The sequence below is a fragment of the Pelophylax lessonae genome, assembly GCF_965119305.1.
Source record: "Pelophylax lessonae genome assembly, chromosome: 4".
Taxonomy (NCBI): Eukaryota; Metazoa; Chordata; class Amphibia; order Anura; family Ranidae; genus Pelophylax; species Pelophylax lessonae.
This window is the reverse complement of record NC_138771.1, coordinates 357722542-357742594: the sequence shown is the minus strand read 5'-3', so window position 1 is coordinate 357742594 and position 20053 is coordinate 357722542. Positions and strand designations below refer to the sequence as shown.

The 20053-nt window shown below is 45.7% G+C and overlaps 1 protein-coding gene across 1 annotated transcript in view; it reads left to right on the top strand.

Annotated features, from left to right (window-relative positions):
* RAD50 (RAD50 double strand break repair protein) overlaps window positions 1-20053 on the top strand; it is a 549855-nt gene that overhangs the window by 452901 nt on the left and 76901 nt on the right. The window contains exon 22 of the mRNA XM_082256750.1: window positions 10776-11000. Coding sequence (XP_082112876.1) covers window positions 10776-11000 — 225 coding nt within the window. The remainder of the gene's footprint in view (window positions 1-10775; window positions 11001-20053) is intronic.

Sequence of the window (20053 nt, the reverse complement as noted above, 5' to 3'; positions counted from 1 at the left end):
CTTGGCCCTGCATCAGGGCAATCCCTTCCTTTCATTGTATTGGACCCTGGTATCCACGGATGCCAGCCTGTCTGGTTGGGGGTGGGGGGTACTTGGACTTTAAAAGAGTCTAGACTTCCGATCAATATTCTGGAACTCAGAGCGATAAAGCTTTGCTTGAGTCACTGGCCAAATCGTCTGCAGGGTTGTCCAGTTCGGATTCAATCAGAAAATGCCACAGCCGTGGTCTACGTCAGTCATCAAGGGGGCACCAAGAGTGTCCTGGCGGCCCGGGAGGTGTCCGAGATCTTAATATGGGCAGAAAATTTTGATCCAGCCCTCTCCGCTGTGCATATACCCATAGTGGAGAACTGGCAGGCGGATTACTTGAGTTGTTAGGTGTTGGATCAGGGGGAATGGTCCCTGCACCCGGAGGTGTTTCACCTGTTGTGTGTCCAGTCGGTTACACCCGATGTAGACCTGTTCATTTCTCGGCTCAACGAGAAGGTACAGGGGTTTGTAGCCAGGTCTCAGGATCATCTGGCCGATGCCACAGACGCACTGGGGGCTCCTTGGGGTCAGTATCGGCTGATCTATGCGTTTCCTCCTCTGAAACTTCTGCCGAGGCTTCTGCGCTGAATAGAGGTGGAAGGGATTTCCGGTCATTCTGGTGGCCCCAGACTTCCCTTAGAAGTCATTTGTGACGAGTGCGTAGGATCTGGCGTGCTGACGTCGCCACGCAACCCGGAAGGAAGGGCTTTACTGTGAGCCGGCCGGCTTTACGTTTTTTTTTTCACTACAATTTCTTGCTAAATGTGAATTTGATTTTTAATTATTTTATTAAAGTGTTGATGGTATAACACTATGGAGCACTTTTTATTTTTATGATATTACTGGAGACATCATAAAGGATCAGTGTCTAGGAATATCGCTATCTATGTGTCGTATATCATCAGTGGTCTTTATCGTTTTGGGCGAGGAGAGTGATCCTTCTTGAGAAGCAGGGATACGAGTATTGTGTTCTACAGGCTTAATTCCTTCTGGCCTCTGGTAAGCTCATATGCATGTCAGACTGATTGGAGCACCGTGGTGGAAACCAGTATCGCTGCTATTTTTTCACTTCCGTCTACCTAATATTCATCACCTTGGGATTTTCATTGTCTTTGCACTTTTTAACAATTTAGGATAGATACACATATGGATTTATATGGACTTTTTCATCACTCCTGATTTTCTTAGTTTCTAACTATTGCGGCACTTGTCATATTTATTTGTGATTCACTTTAATTCATTTGTATATTGATGGGCACAGTATTCACTTAAGGGTCAGGTTCCACCTTTCCCTGTGAAGGCGCATTCTGCTAGGGCGCTGAGTGCCTCTTGGGCCTTTCGCCATCAGGCGTAAATAATACAAGTTTTCAAGGCGGCAACTTGGTCATCTGTGCACATGTTCACTAAATTCTACAAAGTAGATATGTTGGCATCCTCAAATGCTTCTTTTGGCCGCAAAGTTTTGCAGGCTGCTGTTTAAAAAAGCATTTTTTTCTCTTTGAGGGTGTATGTTGTTTCTAGGTGAGCTCCAGTTGTTCCTGGTTGAGCTCCATGTTACCTGGTTGGCTAAGTTTAGCCTTTGGTGAATTACGTTCTTTCTCTGCATTGTTTTCCCACCCCTCATGCAAATACTGCTTTGGGACGTCCCAGTGGTTCAGAAGAATCTGGAGCTGTGACTGTCAATGAATGATAGAGAAAACTGCATTTTTGACTTACCGTAAAATCCTTTTGTCTGAAGTTCATTGACAGACGCAGCACCTGCCCCTCTATTTCTGAGTGGGTTGGGGTTTTTTACTTCTGTTACTGCTTGCAACAAAACTCAATCCTATAGCAGAGTGAGTGGGTGTATGCCGTTAGGGACTGCCCCATAGGCGTGGTAAAGTTTTTTTTCCTGCCGTGTCCTACTCCTGTAGGAGGCAGCATAACCCAACGGTTAAAAAGAATATGGGGCTGCATCTGTCAATGCACTTCAGAGAAAAAGGTTTTACGGTAGGTCAAAATTCCAGTTTTTCCACTGCATCTAGCCCACCCTAAGCTGCCGTCCAGAACCCCGCTCCACTGGGTTTCTGAGTTTAAATACCTGAATATTAGGATAGGTCGAGAACTGTCGTCCAATTATGACCTTAAGTGGTGAATCGCCTATCACAGCAGTGTCTGTCCTGGCATTCCCTCCCAGGGCAGGGTTTTTTGATTAAAATGGTCTCCTTTCCAAAATTCCTGTATTTCTTTCGCAATTGCCCTGTTCCCCTGTTGAACTCTTTTTCTCTATCATTCATTGACGGACGCAGTCTCTGTTCTTCATAACAGTAGGGCTATACTGCCCCCTACAGGAGTAGGACACTAGGCAGAAAAAAGTTCTGGCTAAGCCTATGGGCAGTCCCAGGGGTTATACCCTCTCTCCCTGCTATAGGATGTCAGTTTTAATCTGCCTAGTCAGGAGTAAGGACCTAGTTCTTTTGCTGGGATCTCTAGTCCTGGCAAAAGTGTTTTTGTAGATATTTGTTTTCACCGTATTTTTTACCTGTGAGATCTATAAGCAACTAAGCTGGATCTAGGCGACGAGCTGGATATATAAATCCAGTGGTCACCCCAGCCGGCCTGCGTGCTCGCGCAGACCCCAGCCCCACGCTAGGTCGGCCACGACATAGTCCCACACATGGGGACTGGCCCTGCGAGTTAAAACGTCTCGCCAGGTTGCACATGACTGGGTCTAGACCCAAGTTGCAGCGTTTCTATTGCCTGACAGCCCCCCCCCCCACTTCGGCGGAGAGGGGTTCTGTCAGGAGATGGTGCCCGCCTGTTCCAGGTATTGTAAGTAAAATGTCCCCCCTCCCCTCTCCCCCTGGCGAGTTTTGGGGTGGACGCGGGCCCCTCCTTAGGTAGGTTAGACCCTCGCACCCTGGGTTCAACTCTGTCCTGTCACACACACCCCCTTGCCCCCCCTCACTACTGGGGCTATGGGACGCTTGAAGCTACTCCCTGGGGGCTGGGACTGGGCGTAAGGCTGACGGTGGGGGCAGGGGGGGTGCGCCGACAGGGACCAGACTATCGATCGTGCGGTGGGGATTCACCTGTCACTTACAGGGCCCCCTTCCTCTCGATCCCATCCAGGAGGCTTGGGGCTCCCCTCGACGGCCCTTAGAAGCTCCGCAGGCCGCCATTTTCTTGTAGCCCATGTGCTGAGAAAGATCGGCGGCCATGTTGGTACACCCGGCCGCCATTTTGCGGTGGATTCCCATTCAAAATCACTGGCGGACATGTTCTTGGAGTCCCTAGAGGAGTTTTTTTGTTGGTGAAGCCCCTCCCTATTCCCCGATACTGACATTCAGGTCTTTTTCTGCTGATTGAGATTGCTGCAGACACGTGCTCTACAGACGTTTTGGGCCTTCCTGGTGCATCTCGGGTGCGGGTGATGAGTCTGGGGGGGTCTCTCTCTCTGCTGGGGGTCTTCAGTGCGTTCTGCCTGACCTCTTGGGGGAGCTATAGCGCAGTGTGACGTTCTTTTAAAAAAAGAACATTTTTTGCAACTTTTTGCTGAGGGGTTCCCCTGGTGCTACATGGACCCTGTGGAACTTTCTTCCCCACCTGACACCCTCAAGGAGGCCGCAGGGCCCTCCGGATCACAGCTATCCTTAATTGCACTGTCTGCAGTCTTGGAATCCTTTGTGTCGAGGGTGGAGGTGGCCTGTAAGGGGCGAGGTGCCAAAAAACGCCCCCCACCTATCCCTGCCTCATCTGATGTATCAGATTCTAAATCTGACTCTGCCACCGTAGATGTGGGTCTCCCTACCAGGTCTACTACCTCGCGCCCTGTCTCCTCTGATAGTGAGGATGACACCTCTCCCTCCACCACCGTGCAAGAAAAGGCACTGGTGGACACACTGGTTGTTTCTGTGCACGAGACCCTAAAAATGGAGGACGCAGCTGCGACTGAGGCTCAGATTACGTTTGGAGCTCACAAGCTATCCAGAGCGGCAAAGATTTTCCCCCTTCTCGCGTATTTTGACAATGTGGTCAAAAAAGAATGGGACTGCCCAATACGTCCCCCTGGGGTGGCTAAGCAGATTGCTAGACGCTACCTCTTTGAGGAGTCCCTTTTTGAACTGTGCCACCTATGGTGGACCCTCTGTTTTCCAGGCTGAATAAAGCTACCATGATCCCAGTGGAGTATTCCCTGCCCTTTAAGGATCTGGCACTTAGAAAGGCGGAGTCTGTGGCCAGCAAAATGTACTCCCTGACGGGGTCTGCACTAAGACCGGTGTTTACTAATGCCCTTGTGTCACAAACCTTGACTGGATGGGCTAAGTTACTACACTGTGACCTGGAGGGGGTTCAGCTCCCTGCCTTTGCGGAACTGATGGACCAGTTGGTGCAGGGGCTGCAATTTGTTTGCGATGCCTCTCTGGATGCGGATCCAATATTGGCCCGGCTGTCGGTTTCGCCAGTGGTCCTCCGGCGTATACTTTGGCTAAAATGCTGGTCTCAAAGAAGCCCTTGACTGATCTACCTTTTCAAGGTGATCGCCTGTTTGGGGGCTACCCTTGATGACATTATCAAAGGTCTTACAGGGAGTAAGAGTACCTTTCTCCCACAGGCTAACAAGGGTAAGGACCTTCGTCGTAGATGGGGGGCCCTCCTTTTCAGCACATAAGGTTTTTTCGTCCCTCTGGGACAAGTGATGAGGGATCAAAGTCCTTCAAGGTCTCTTCAGGTGGCTCCAAGCGACCCTGGTCTGGCAAACAGAACTTGGGTTTCTCCAGACCTGCGGATAAAACCCCTTTGGACTGAAGGTGCACCCTCACCTGTATCTGGGATGGGGGGATGTCTTTGCCGGTTCCTGGACCTGTGGCTATACCGGATACAAGACAAGTGGGTTCACAAAGTGATACAGTCCGGTTGCAAGATCCAGTTTCGATCTGTCCCTCCAGGAAGGTTTTTCCCTTCCAATGTGCGACCAATGAAGACCTGTTACAACAAGGAGTAATAGTTCCGGTTTAGTACTCAGAACGCTTTCAGGGATTTTACTCAAACCTGTTTACGGTCCCCAGGAAGGAGGGCAAGGTGCGTCCAATTCTGGAGCTAAAGGCACTGAACTGCTTTGTGTGAGTTAAAAAATTCAAGATGGAATCCGTTCGCATGGTGATGGCTTCCCTACACCAGGGGGGTTTCTTGTCCTCCATAGACATCAGAGATGCCTACCCTCACCGATACCCTCTCGATATGTGGGACGTATGTAGGACATCAACGGTTTCTGCGCTTTGCTGTGGGAGGGGATCAGTTTGTGGCGTTACCATTTGGTCTCGCCTCTGCTCCTCGGGTCTTCACAAAGGTGTTGGCTTCGGTCCTGGCTTTGTTACGCTAACGGTGGTTATCTGTCCTGGGTTACCTGGACGATCTGCTTCTCCGCACAGAGTCTCCCACGGTGCTGGTGACAAACTTAGAGATCACCATAAGAACTCTGGAGGAGTTAGGGTGGATTCTGAACCTTCAGAATTGGTCCCTGGTTCCTTCCATGAGGCTGGACTACCTGGGCCTGACTTTGGATTCGTCCTCAGCCAGGGTGTTTCTTCCTCCGATTTCTTCCAAACTTCAAAAGCTCCAGACTGCGATTCAGCTATTGCTGTCCAGCAAATGTGAAAAGAGGAACAAAGGTTATGGGACTTTGAGTGAGGTCAGTCATTGGTAAATATCAAAAGTAATATGGAATATCAAAACAATTAATAATTTATTAAATATCAAATCAAGAACTAAACATGAAGTATATAAATTCATATAAATTATAAATATATTTTCATAATAATAAATCAATAAATAAATTTGTCAATACATTGTATATATAAACAACATGTGGTCAGTCTTCAAATGGTCTATCTTCATATTTTATAGGCTCTACACGTTTCCTGGCTCTATGTCCACTCATCAGGAGCTAATTAAAACTTTGAATCTGTAAATGTAGACTAACATTAAAATGCAAAAATTTCAGATATATGTAGGAAATATAGACAGTCGCTATTGGGGTGGCTTATTTTCCTCCCAGAGTTGTTTTGGGTTACCATAGTAAGTAGCTGAGTTTTATATTTATATTGGAGCAATTTGTTATATTTCCTACATATATCTGAAAAGTTTGCATTTTAATGTTAGTCTACATTTACAGATTCAAAGTTTTAATTAGCTCCTGATGAGTGGACGTAGAGCCATGAAATGCGTAGAGCCTATAAGATATGAAGATAGACCATTTGAAGACTTACCACATGTTGTTTATATATACAGTGTATTGACGAATTTATTTATTTATTGATTTATTATTATGAAAATATATTTATATAAATTTATATACTTCATGTTTAGTTTTTGATTTGTGTATGTCTATTCTTATATTATTGTACCCTTTATGAAATATTTAAATTATTCATTATTTCTATATTCCATATTACTTTTGATATTTACCAATGACTGACCTCACTCAAAGTCCCATAACCTTTGTTCCTCTTTTCACATGTATACTAGGGATGGAGGTTCAGTCATTACTCATACTTCAGATCATGTCCCTTTCTCATGCTGTCCAGCAAATGGTCGTCCATCGGAATTGTATGAGAGTTCTGGGACTGATGGTGTCGTCCTTCGAGGTGGCCCCTTTCGCTCAATTCCACACTAGAATCCTCCAGAAGGAAATCCTTCTCAAATGGAACAATGATCCAAATTCCCTGGACAACCGGATCCAGCTGAGCCAGGTGACCAGGGGGTCCCTGATATGGTCGCTTCGGTCCCCGATGCTCAAACAAGGAAAACCCTTCCTCCCTTATATTGGGTTGTGATCACCACGCAGCCAGTCTGTCCGGGTGGGGGAGGTGTTCTCAGCAAGCTTTCTGCTCAGGGGGTCTGGTCCCTGAAGAATTAACGTTACAGATCAATGTTCTGGAACTGAGAGGGATCAGGCTTTGCTTAGTCCACTGGATGTAGTACCTTCAGGGCTGTCCAGTGCGCATTCCATCGGACAATGGCTTATGTCAATCACCAAGGGGGGAACCAGAAGCGTCCTTGCGGCCTTGGAGGTGGCAGACATCCTTTGATGGGCGGAACTCTTTGTTCCAGCTCTCATTTTCTTTTATTTTCGCATTCCAGGAGTGGAAAATTGGAAGGCTGATTACCTCTCAAATTGCTCCCAAAACTTCTTGGCAGGATCGAGGCGGAAGGGATACCGGTCATCCTTGTGGCTCCGGACAGGCTAGTCGCAGACATTCCTTGGAGAGTTCCTCTCAGGGAGGATCTACTGTCTCAAGGGCCAATCTTCCATCCTGCTTTGCAGTCGCTGGCTTTGACGGCTGGCTGTTGAAAGTCAGGTGCTGAAGGACAGGGGATTGTCTGCTTCAGTGGTTCCCACTTTGCTTAAAGCGAGAAAAGCGACTTCTAGAAATATCTATCATCGTACGTGGAAGTCATATATTGCGTGGTGTGAGTCTCTTGGGGTTCCCCCTCACTGTTACTCGGTGGCTCGGATCTTGGCTTTCCTTCAACGGGGAGTTGATCAAAAGTTGGCCTTGAGTACTATCAAGTGTCAGGTCTCGGCCTTGGCAGTTTTCTTCTAGAGGCCACTGGCCACCCATTCCCCGGTACGTAACTTTATCCAGGGGGTGCGACACTTGGCATCGCCGGTGCGACCTCCGCTGCCACCTTGGGACCTTCATTTGGTGCTGTCAGTTCTCCAGAAGTCTCCCTTTGAAAATTTTCATCAGATTCCCCTATTTACTTTATCCCAGAAGGTGGCCTTCTTGGTGGCTATTACTTCTGCGCGCAGGGTGTCAGAAATGGTGGCGTTGTACGTAGGGATGCACAGATCGGATATCGGCGCCGATATGGCCATAATAGCTGGATCGGGGATCGGTAAAATTAACAGATCCACGGGCCGATCCGGTTTTGCTCTTTACATAGCTGTGAGGGAGCAGAGAACAGCTGTCAAATAAGAAAAAAAAAAAGAGCCTCCTGCAAATGCCTGTCAGTCTCCCAGTTAAGTAAACACAATGATTACAATGTATCTTTTCGTTCCATCTGCCGGAGGAGGGAAGTTTAATCTCTTAAATGCACAATTGTTATAGGGTATCTGCCGATACCGATCCAGAAGTAATATTTTGTTATAAGCTCACAAAACAGTACTTCCGGACCGGACTCAGGATCGGCGATTTCACAAAGCAAAAGATCGGCATCGGGATCGGCGCCAAAAAAGTCGGATCGGTGCATCCCTAGTTGTACGGTTGTTCTCCCTATCTGGTGTTTCACAGGGATAAAGTGGTGCTTCGTCCAGATCCTTCCTTCCTTCCATCAGGGTGTACTTGGCGACTACTGAACCTTTTCGGAAGTCTGATTCACTCTTTGTACTCACGGATGGACCAAGGAAAGGGCTACCTGCGCCTGTTGTGACTATTTCCAGATGGATCAGACAGACGGTTGTGCAGGCTCATTTAATTAAGGGTCAGGTTCCACCTTTCCCTTTTAAGGCACATTCTACTCGGGCGCTTAGTGCTTCCTGGGCCTTTCGCCGTCAGGCGTCTGTGGTTCAGGTTTGCAAGACCTGGTCATCTGTTCGTACCTTTACAAAGTTTTATAAGGTGGTTGTGCTGGCATCTGCAGATGCCTCCTTTGACCGCAAAGTTTTGCAGGCTTTTGTTTAAGGATGTTTTTCAGTCTCCCTTGAGGGTTTTTAATGTTTTTTTCAGGTGGGTCTCATTTTCTTGTTCTGATATGAGTCCTATGCTGCCTGGTTGGCTATGTTTCAACCTTGGGGAATTATTTTCTGCTGTTCCCACCCCTCATCTTTAAGGAACTGCTTTGGAACATCCCTACTGTTATGAAGAACAGAGACTGCGTCCGTCAATGAACGATAGAGAAAATTGGATTTTTGTCTTACCGTAAAATCCTTTTCTCTGAAGTTCATTGACGGACGCAGTACTCGCCCCTCAATTTTGAGTTGGGTTGGTATTGTTTTCTCTGACACTACTTTGATACAAAACGGACATCCTATAGCAGGGAGAGAGGGAATACCCCATGGGACTGCCCATAGGCATAGCCAGAACTTTTTTTCTGCCTAGTGTCCTACTCCTGTAGGGGGCAGTATAACCCTACTGTTATGAAGAACAGAGACTGCGTCCGTCAATGAACTTCAGTGAAAAGGATTTTACGGTAAGACAAAAATCCAATTTTTTTTTTTTGCCAGGGTACACATCATTTCTGGGTTCATCTGGGCTGGAAGGACTCCTTGGGTGGCCCTGTCTACATTGCAGCTGCCCCTTGGTGCAGGGGGATCATCTCTTCCAAACTTTTAGTTGTATTAGTTCGTGGCAGTGCTGGTCACTGTCAGATGGTGTTTTTTACAACCCCAAGACAGTCCTGTTGTGACCTTGGAGGTGGCCATTGTGGGTTCATACTCAATGCTTGGTAACCTTATTTTCAGTGGCCCTAAGGCACACCCAGAGGTTACGATCCTGATGCGCACCACCGTGCTGATATGGCACAGAGCTAGAGCTACGTATCGTCCCCCGGAGTCCTTCTCCCCTCATGTTTCTCTGTGAAGTAATCCCTCCCTCCCCCATTTGTATATTATCCTTGCTCCTAATGTGTGGGTCTGAAACATGTAGTTGCAGAGGGTAGGCTGTGAACATTTCCTGATATTAAGGCAGCATTTCAGTTACCCAATTGGATGTTTTTTAGATACTTGCAACTCCGACATGCCTTTGGCCAACAGTTCCCTTCTTGCATTGTACTGGAGTCGGACCCCATTGAGAGGCCTCTGACCTCCAGGCTGTTGGAAAAACGTCTATCTTCCCTATACCTTCACTTATCTATGGCTTATACAACTAAGCTGGGTTGGGCGTATGGAAGGTGGCATGCTAATATACCTACCTTAGGAAAGGAGGAGAGGGAGGCTTGTCTGAGTTCTTATGTTTACTACTATGATCTCGGCTAGAGACCAGTTTTTCCAGCTTATACTTTTACACAGGGTTTACTATACACCTCAGCACTTAGCGACCATTTATCTGTCTATCTCTCCGACCTGCCCAAGATGTCTGGCTCCAGGGGCTTTCTTTTTGCACATGGTGTGGTCTTGTCCCTCCTTACGATCATTTTGGACAAAGGTTCTTTCAGATGTCAACTCGGTGTGCAATTTAACTCTCGGATTGTACCCCAAGATGTTCCTCTTGTTTTTGATGATTCTCATTTAACTTGACACTGAAAATATTCTATTTGCAATGTTTGCATTTATGCTCGCAGAGAGATACTGTTATGTTGGAAGTCTGATCTGACCGCCCCCCCCACGCCCCCCCCCCCCCCCCCCTCTGCCACTTCTTAGTGCTCTGCTGTGAAATTTGACAAAATTTGGTCAGACTGGATAGATTTATGGGGTACAGAGGTTGATGGGCAGCTTGCTACCTGGCCTTCATTGAGTTCCTGGCAGCATTTCCCTTTCTCTGTTCCTGTCCTTTTTCCTTCTCCTCCTTGTTCCACTCCCCCCCCCCCCTCACCTTCCTGCCCCACCTCCTGACAGCCATGTATGAAGCTAAGATTCAATGCTTCTCTGTGACCCTTGTTCCAAGATGTAGACAATTGTATTTTATTTATTTCCTTGGTCTTTTTCTTCTAAATGGTATATGCACAGCTGTTTATCATTCTATACCTACAATCTTTAATAAACACGATTTTGTGTTAAAAAAAAAAAAAGGTTCATCTTTTTTATACCTTTTTTTGTTTTTTAGTGAACATCAAGACTTGGAAAACAAAATAGAAACATTAAAAACAAACCACAGCCTGGCTCTTGGACGTCAGAAAGGATTTGAGGATGAAATCATGCGGTTTAAGAAAGAGCTTCGGGAACCCCAGTACAAAGATGCTGAAGAGAAGCACAGGGAGATGATGATTGTTATGAGAACCACAGAGCTGGCTAACAAAGACTTGGACATTTATTATAAAACTCTGGACCAGTAAGTATTTTTTCCTGCACACTAATGCAAGCAGTGAAGTTGCTTTGTTGGACTCTTTCTCCCTGGTTTCTTTTTTACCTGTAAAACCCACATGGAATGCAGATCTGCTCTGTACACTAACCTCCATCCTTTATTCCTTGTCTACTAAGGTACGTTTATAAAGATCATGGTATTTAGGGGGTAAAGCAAGCTCACACTGCAGCAGCCATGTAGTTGGTATGGTTTTTAAAGCCGCCTATAGACTTCCAGGTAAAAGTGATGTGGGTGGCTCCAGAGCCACCTAATCATTTTTTTAGGGCTCTAAAGGTGTAGCTTCTGCCCCCTGCAGTGGTTTTCAGGGTTCCAATACTTCCAGGGCCATGGTAATCAGTAGTAACAATGAGAGCAAGAGGAGTAACTTCTAGGTTCAGAGCTATCATTTCCGGACTACTGTAGCTGAAGTAGCAGCTAATCAAGTATGTTGATTAGCTGCATAAAGGGTAAGGGAGACAGGTACGGTCTTGTAGACCCCTAATGCCTCTATAAGAAAGACCTGCCATCATCAGACCTTGTGATAGCAATAAATAAAAAATGTTGGAGGGAGAGCAATAATTCTAGGGCCATATTTTATGGTAAAATCTTTTAAAACATCACTCATGAAAACTTTCGTGTATCATAGTTTTTTGAGATTTCACACACTTTGAAGCTTGACAATACTGTATATGGTTGTAATAGAGTGTGTACCTGCACAGTGTGCTAGTGTGAGAATTACTAATGTGATTTAGCTGCTGCTGATCATAGAGATATGGGCCTCACAAATGATTAGATATGGTATGGGTGTCAGCGCTGCTAATATAGAATTTGTTAAAAGTGCTAGTGCTAAATAAATATTCAAAAGTGCAATAAAGTCTCATAAATCAAAATATGATAAGACAAATTATACAGTACAAATTATGGAAAGTCTTTAGTGCTTAAAAAGTGTCAGTGCTAAATAGACAGTCCTTCCGTGCTTCCGAAGTGCTGGCGCTTGAAATATGTATAACGGTGAATCACTCCATGCTCCTCTTTTGATTCCCTACTCACCAATTTTATTATGGCAATCAGCATATAGTGGTAAATGAGCACTGTAAAGAATGGTTACAATCCTCCTCCTCCTTATCCGTATGTACACTCCAATGACGATGAAGGAAATGGTGCCGTTCCTCTTAGTGTAGGGTTAAAAAAGAATTCCTCTTTTCTTCATGATAAGGCTCACAATAAGATGCATGGTAGAAATGAGAGAAGAATTCTCATAGCGTTAAACTGTAGCATTTATTAAAATCCAAAAACAAAATCCACTTACAGGTTAAAAAGCAATTACAAGCTGTGTTTCCTCGTGGTGGATGCCGCCGCAGCATGCGGACAAACCACCGGATATGACGTCACCAATCGGTCCCCTGCCTGGCACGTTTTCGCCCCTCCCACTGGGCATCTTCTGAGGCTGGGGTGTCCTATGTGAGTCTGTCTTTATATCATAAGCTCCTACTACTCCTAAATACTCCTACTACGCCCGTTGTGATTAGGCGTGATTGTCACTTCCCGTATAAACTGGAAGTGTGGGAAACGCTATCTTGGTACTCCTTCTTATAGTTACGTTCTCCTATTCTTAAATAAACCTACTACATCCGTTGTAATAAGGCGTGAATGTCACTTCCTGTATAAACCAGAAGTGTTGGAAACGCCATCTTGGTGCTTCTTCTTGTTATTACGTTCTCACACTGCTATAAAGTATCACTTTCTCAATACCATCTGAAGGATAAATCATCAACTATGATAATTATTCATTACCAATCTCCCATACGTGGCAATAACTATTATCTCAACTGGATGTATAACTATATATGTTGTATAAAAATGCATATTGCTGTAACTTCCTGTACATACAGGAAGTGCCCTAGTAACCATCTTGGTACTCCTTCTTGTGACTAGTTTTGTCATTATTGCACTACACTCAGTGTGATGCAAAATATGTCTTCCTATATGTTTAAATCCAAGGTACTCCCTCCTATAATTCAGATATTGTTAGGGTTTCTCTACACCCGATACTGTATGGAATTTTTCTGCATTTATACCTCAATATAAGAACATCTTAAAAAAGTTCTCATTATGATGTAAATGGAAAGAAAATTATTAGAAAGGGTTTATTATTGTATATCTTATGTCACTATGTAAAATAATCAATAACTATATAATTTATCCAGCCCCAATATTCATGATGAAAACATTTAACATATGATAGCATTAGTACATATATTTGTATCTATTAAGCAATATTGTTCAATAATAAAACCCACATCCCTTATCAATCATCAGGGTCAAATTGTACAAAAATCAAAAGTTATTAATAAAATCGTTGACATCCAGTTCTATATTCAACCCTGTGGGGGCCAGACTCTGAAGTTGGTATATTCATTTAGTTTCGTTTTGTGAAATGCCTTTTTTCGTGTTTGTGCCCCTCCAATGTCTTTCTACCCGAGCTATTCCGCAAAAAGATAATTTAATAGAGTCTTTGTTGTGGTGTTTTCTAAAGTGGTTAGAGAGGCTGTGTTGACAAGCCCCTTTTAATGTTATGTACGTGCTTTCTTAGTCTTACCCTCAGTTCTCTGGTGGTTCTACCCACAGGACCTGTAAAAAAGAGAAAAAGAGACAACTAATTTTAAGTAGAATACCACCAAACAAACTTATGAAACATCTAAATTTATCACATGTAGCAGCACTCATGTTACCTATTTTTTTGGAGTGTGAGTGTGGACTTCAATATGTGGGTAGAACCACCAGAGAACTGAGGGTAAGACTTAAGCTGGATACACACTATACAACTTTTGTTGTTAGATTTCCTTTAGATTTACCTTTCTCTATCGCTCATTGACAGACGTAGTCCTCGGTGATACAGCACCTTCGGGGTTATGTTGCCTCCACAGGAGCAGGACTAAACAGGAAATTAAAATGCTCTGGCCACACCCTAGGGGCAGTCCCAGAGGGTATATCCTCTCTCTCTCTGCCTCAGCAAATCAGTTATTTTCTGTCTAGTTAGGAGTAAGGACCTAGATACCTTGCTGGGATCTTCGGTCCTGGCAAGATTTTTTTCTTAAAAAGATTTTTTAGACAGCTTTTTTCTCCAGTGTTCCTGTGAGATCTTCAAGCAAGAAAGCTGAACTGGGCGACGGGCTGGATGTTGAGATCCGGTGGTCACCCCAGTTCAGCCTACGAGCGCGTGCAGGCCATAGCTCCGCGCTGGGTTGGCCGCGACAAAGTCCCATTAAGGGACTGACCCCGCGAGTTAAACGTCTCGCTGAAACGCCAAAGACCATGAGTCACGGCGTCCGTATTGGTCGACAGCCCTCCCGCTCCGGTGGAGAGGGGTACTGTCAGGAGTTGGTGCCCGCCTGGTTCCGGTATGGTGAGTAGTATGTTCCCCCTTTTCCCCCTGACGGGTCTTGTGGTGAACGCGGGCCCCTCTCTGTATGGTAAGATAGAGTCCCCCTCTATCCTATAACATGGCACAGATCCCCCTACTTTGAGTGTGATTTTATGTGCAAAAAGCCAGGAGGCTTGGTTTGGGAGCTAACAATCTAATTGTATACATGTTTAAAAGATTGTAATCAGTGGCAGTGTGGGAATCTTACTGTGATAAGAATAAGGTACCTACCAGTCAGAAGCCACGGACATGTAGACTGCCTTCCTAGTCAAATCTCCAGCTATAGCAGGCCTTCCGAAGGCCATGAGGTCCGCCAGGGCCGGTACCGCCAACCACGCCAAAAATCCCCATGCAGAGATAGTGTTGTGTGCCCTGCAGCACACCGCTATTCGGTACAGGCCGCCGCCATTTTTTTTTTGCTGGATTGCACGAGCCGCCATTTTGGCGTAGCCTCGTGTCTCCAGCATGGGGGCGGCCATGTTTGAGGTGATCCAAACACCTCGTGGAGCTAGGGGAGGCGCCGGAAGGCATGCAGAGGGGCGGAGCCGCCTCCTTTCTTCCTGGGCAGCCAGCCAAAAGACTTCCTGTTTGTCAAGACAGCGCTGTAACCTGTTGCAGTTAAACTCCGAGCATCAAGTGGTGAGCCTGGGGGTCTATCTCTCTCTCTCGATCGATAGGGATCCCTAGCAGGTAACACTAAGGGGCTTTTGTGGCGCTGGGGGTCTGTGAAAAAAAAAAAAAAAAGTTTTTTATTTTTGAATTATATTATCCGGGAAGTTACTGGAATAATCATGGACCCTGCCACACAAATTCCCCCACCTGTTTCCCTCGAGGGGGCCACGGGACCCGCCGGTGCACAGAGTGTAGAGGCATTTACAGCAATTTTGGAGTCTATGGTGGCTCGGGTGGAGGCGGCCTGTCAGGGACGAGGGTCAAGGAAGCGACCCCCGCCTACCCCTATATTATCTGACACCTCTGACTCAGATTCAGAGATGGTCACTGCAGTTGCAGGTCCCTCTGCAAGGGCTGTTACCTCAGGTAAAGCTCCCTCAGACAGTGAGGAGGACGTTTCTTCTCCCGCTATAATTCAGGAAGAAGCATTGGTGGACGCACTAGTTGTGGCAGTGCAGGAAACCTTAAAACTTGAGGTTTTACCGGCAGAAGCAACTGATACAGAGATTCCTTTTGGTACTAACAAGCCCATCAAAAAAACAGTGATGGTTTTTCCTGTACCCAAGTGTTTTGGTAATAAGATTAAAGGAGAATGGGAGCATTCTAAACGTACCTTTACTATTTCCAAGCGTATTGCTAGACGCTATCCGTTTGAGGAATCCATCATTAAGAAATGGACGGTACCACCAGTGGTGGATCCACCTATTTCCAGGCTGAATAAAGCCACGGTTATCCCAGTGGAGGACACTTCGTCCTTTAAGGATCCGGTGGATCGAAAGATGGAAGCAGAGTCCCGCACCATCTTCTCTCTGATAGGGTCAGCATTTAGACCAGTAATTGTTATTGGTCTAGTTTCCCACACACTTACGGAATGGGCGAGATTGGTACGCCAAGACCTTAGGGGAAAAGATATTCCCCAGGAAACATCCGATTTGATGGAACAGATTATACAAGGGGTACAGTTCATCTGTGACGCAGCCTTGGACACTACTCCCCTATTAGGGCATGCATCTATGTCAGCGGTAATCCTCAGACGTGTGCTGTGGTTAAAATGCTGGTCAGCTGACCTAGGTTCCAAAAAGACCTTGACGAATCTCCCCTTTCAGGGGAATCGTCTATTTGGGGCCACCCTAGATGAAATCATTAAGGATGCCACTGGGGGCAAGAGCATTTTTTTGCCACAGGCTGCTAAAGCTAAGGGACCTCGCAACAAGCGAGGACCTTTCTTTACCGCCCATAAAGGGTTTGCACGCCCGGCTGGAACAAGCGGGAAAGGCAAGACTCCTCCAGGAGGTTTCAAGAAAGGCTGGTCGGACAAACAGAGGACCAACTCAGCCAAACCCGAAGCAAAGGAGTACACAGCCTGAAGGTGCGCCCCCACCCGGTTTGAGGGTGGGGGGACGTTTTCACCGGTATTCAGGACATTAGATCGAGCATCAACTACTACTACCGGTGCGATTCTTCCCTTCCAACATTTAAGTACTACAGGGAGCGGTAGTCACCGTTCCCTGAATAGATCTTTTCCTTTACCTTTTCCTAAGATTAGTCTCAATTCCCCACAGGAATCGGATCTGGTTGACCAGACAGGCCAAGAAGCCTCTAGCCGGGTGACTTCGGTCCCTGAGGTTCAACCAGAAAAGATCACCCTTCCTGATAGCAATCAGGTATCTGATAAATGTGTGGGAACAGAAAACGACCAGACTTTCTCGGATGGTCGGGGCCAGATAGCTCTAGGGACGCCTGGTTCAGATCCAGTCAGCACCAGTGGTCCTAGAAATTCTAGGCTGGCCTCGTCAAGCCGGCCTGGCCGACTTGGACAGGCTAGTCGCAGACGTTCCGTGGGAACTTCGTCTCAGGGAGTGTCTGTGGTCTCAAGGACCAATTTACCATCGTGCTTTACAGTCGCTGGTTTTAATGGCCTGGCCATTGAGACCCAAGTACTGAAGGACAGAGGTTTGTCAGCTTCAGTCATTCCTACCCTTATTAAAGCAAGGAAAGCGACTTCCAGCAAGGTCTATTATCACACATGGAAGACTTATATTGCGTGGTGCGAATCTTTAGGATTTCCTCCACGTACCTATTCGGTGACTCGAATATTGGCTTTTTTGCAACAAGGGGTTGAGCAGAAGCTAGCCTTGAGCACCATCAAGGGTCAAGTTTCAGCATTAGCAATCTTCTTTCAGAAACCTTTAGCTACCAAGTCCTTGGTGCGGAATTTCATCCAGGGGGTGCGGCACCTGGCTCCACCAGTCCGCGCGCCCTTACCGCCCTGGGATCTTAATTTAGTTTTGTCGGTTCTACAGAAACCTCCCTTTGAAAACATCAGGGAGATTCCCTTGTTTACTTTATCCCAGAAGGTGGCCTTCTTGGTGGCTATCACTTCTGCTCGCAGGGTGTCAGAACTGGCTGCATTATCATGCCAGTCCCCATACCTAGTGATTCATAGGGATAAGGTAGTACTTCATCCTAAGCCATCCTTTCTTCCTAAGGTGGTTTCAGATTTTCATCTGAATGAAGATATTGTACTACCTTCCTTGTGTCCTCAGCCCAAGCATCATCGGGAACATGCGTTGCATTCCTTGGATGTGGTTCGGGCAATCAGAGTATACCTGAAAGCTACGGAATCATTCCGTAAGACGGATTCACTTTTTGTGATCACGGATGGCCCCAGAAAGGGTTTGCCTGCATCTGCCGCGACCATTGCCAAATGGATTAGACAGACGGTGGTACAGGCTTATTCTATTAAGGGTCAGAGTCCTCCGTTCCCTGTTAGGGCGCACTCCACTCGAGCGCTCAGTACTTCCTGGGCCTTTCGCCATCAGGCGTCAGTGGTCCAGGTATGTAAGGCGGCCACCTGGTCGTCGGTACATACCTTTACAAAATTCTATAAAATTGATGTGACGGCATCGGCGGATGCCTCATTTGGCTGCAAGGTTTTGCAGGCCGCAATTTGAGGAGACCGGTGGTCTACCTCGAGAGTTTTTTTCTGTTTGAAAAATTTCTTTTTTGTTGAGTCTCATCATTAAGGATGAGCATTGTAAACTTCTAGTTGGCACCGGTTGGGCCTTCTAGATTGGGATTTGATTTCCATTTTCCCACCCCTCATTTGTGATACTGCTCTGGGACGTCCCGAAGGTGCTGTATCACCGAGGACTACGTCTGTCAATGAGCGATAGAGAAAAATGGATTTTTGTAAAATCTTACCGTAAAATCCTTTTCTCTTAGCTCATTGACAGACGTAGTCCCCGCCCCTCTGTTTTGGAGTTGGGTTGGGTTAAAATCTCTAAAGACTGCTTTTTGACATAACTGATTTGCTGAGGCAGAGAGAGAGAGAGGATATACCCTCTGGGACTGCCCCTAGGGTGTGGCCAGAGCATTTTAATTTCCTGTCTAGTCCTGCTCCTGTGGAGGCAACATAACCCCGAAGGTGCTGTATCACTGAGGACTACGTCTGTCAATGAGCTAAGAGAAAAGGATTTTACGGTAAGATTTTACAAAAATCAATTTTTACTATGTAGTGCAAGGGCCTACCAGATTGCATACAAATCAAAAGTGTTTAGGTTTGACCTCATATTATTTGGTTTTGGTAAATCCAAAAGGAAAAAATCTAAAGACAATTGTATAGTGTGTATGGCCCATAAGAGAACACATGCATATTTTAAGCACCCGCACTTCAGAAGCACGGAAGGACTGTCTATTTGGCACTGTCACTTTTTAAGCACTAAAGACATTCCATAATTTGTATGGTCTAATTTGCACTTTATTTGTCTGATCATATTTTGATTTATGAGATTTTATTGCACTTTTGATTATTTATTTGGTACTATAACAAACAAAATTTATCAAATTCTATATTTGCAGCACTGAAACCCATACCATATCTATACTGTATATGGTATCTATTTACTTAGCACTACCCTACATTTTATATTTTACCAAAGAATTAAGTAGAACATTGTGCTTGTTTGCACTAAATATAATTTTAGTGTTTTTTTTTTTTTTTTTTGTGGAAACCTTACAAGTGGATCTGAACAAAATAATGGGGTGGGCAACTACATGGCAGATGAGGTTTAATGTTGAAAAATGTAAAGTAATGCACTTGGTCGTCAAACACGAAAGCAAGCTACTCACTGGGGGGGGAAACCTCTGGGTGAGTCTAGGATGGAAAAGGACCTGGGGGTACTGGTAGACAAAAGGCTTGGCAGTGGCATGCAATGCCAAGCCGCTGCAAGCAAAGCCCACAGAATACTGGCATGTATAAAAAGGGATTCACTCTAGAAATAAAGAGATTATTCTCCCACTCTACAAGACTCTGGTCCGGCCACATCTGGAGTATGCTGTCCAGTTCTGGGCACCGGTCCTTGGGAAGGATGTGCTGGAACTGGAGAGAGTCCAGAGAAGGGCAACAAAAATAATTAGGGGAATGGAGGGCATCGGCTATGAGGAAAGACTACAAGCACTGAACTTATTCTCTCTGGAGAAGAGACAATTGAGGGGGGATATGATATCAATGTACAAATACTGTACTGGCGACCCTAGCATAAAGAACAAACTTTTCAGAGAAAGGGAATACAATAAAACACGTGGCCACTCACGAAAACTTGAGGAAAAACGGTTTAACCTTAAAATACGTAAGGGGTTCTTCACTGTCAGAGCAGTAAGGATGTGGAGTTCTCTTCCACAAGCAGTCGTATCAGCAGGGAGCATCGATAGTTTCAAAAAACGATTAGCTTGGCACCTTAAAGACCACAACATACGGGGTATTCAATGTACGGTTAACAGCAAACACACACACACATCATAGGTTGAACTGGATGGACTGGTGTCTTTTTTCGACCTCACAAACTATGTAACTATATAGATGGAATCGGGTGCCGTTGAAATGAATGGGCTGACTTGATATGCGACTTTGTGTGTTCAAAGTCCCATGATAAGTCGCACTAGT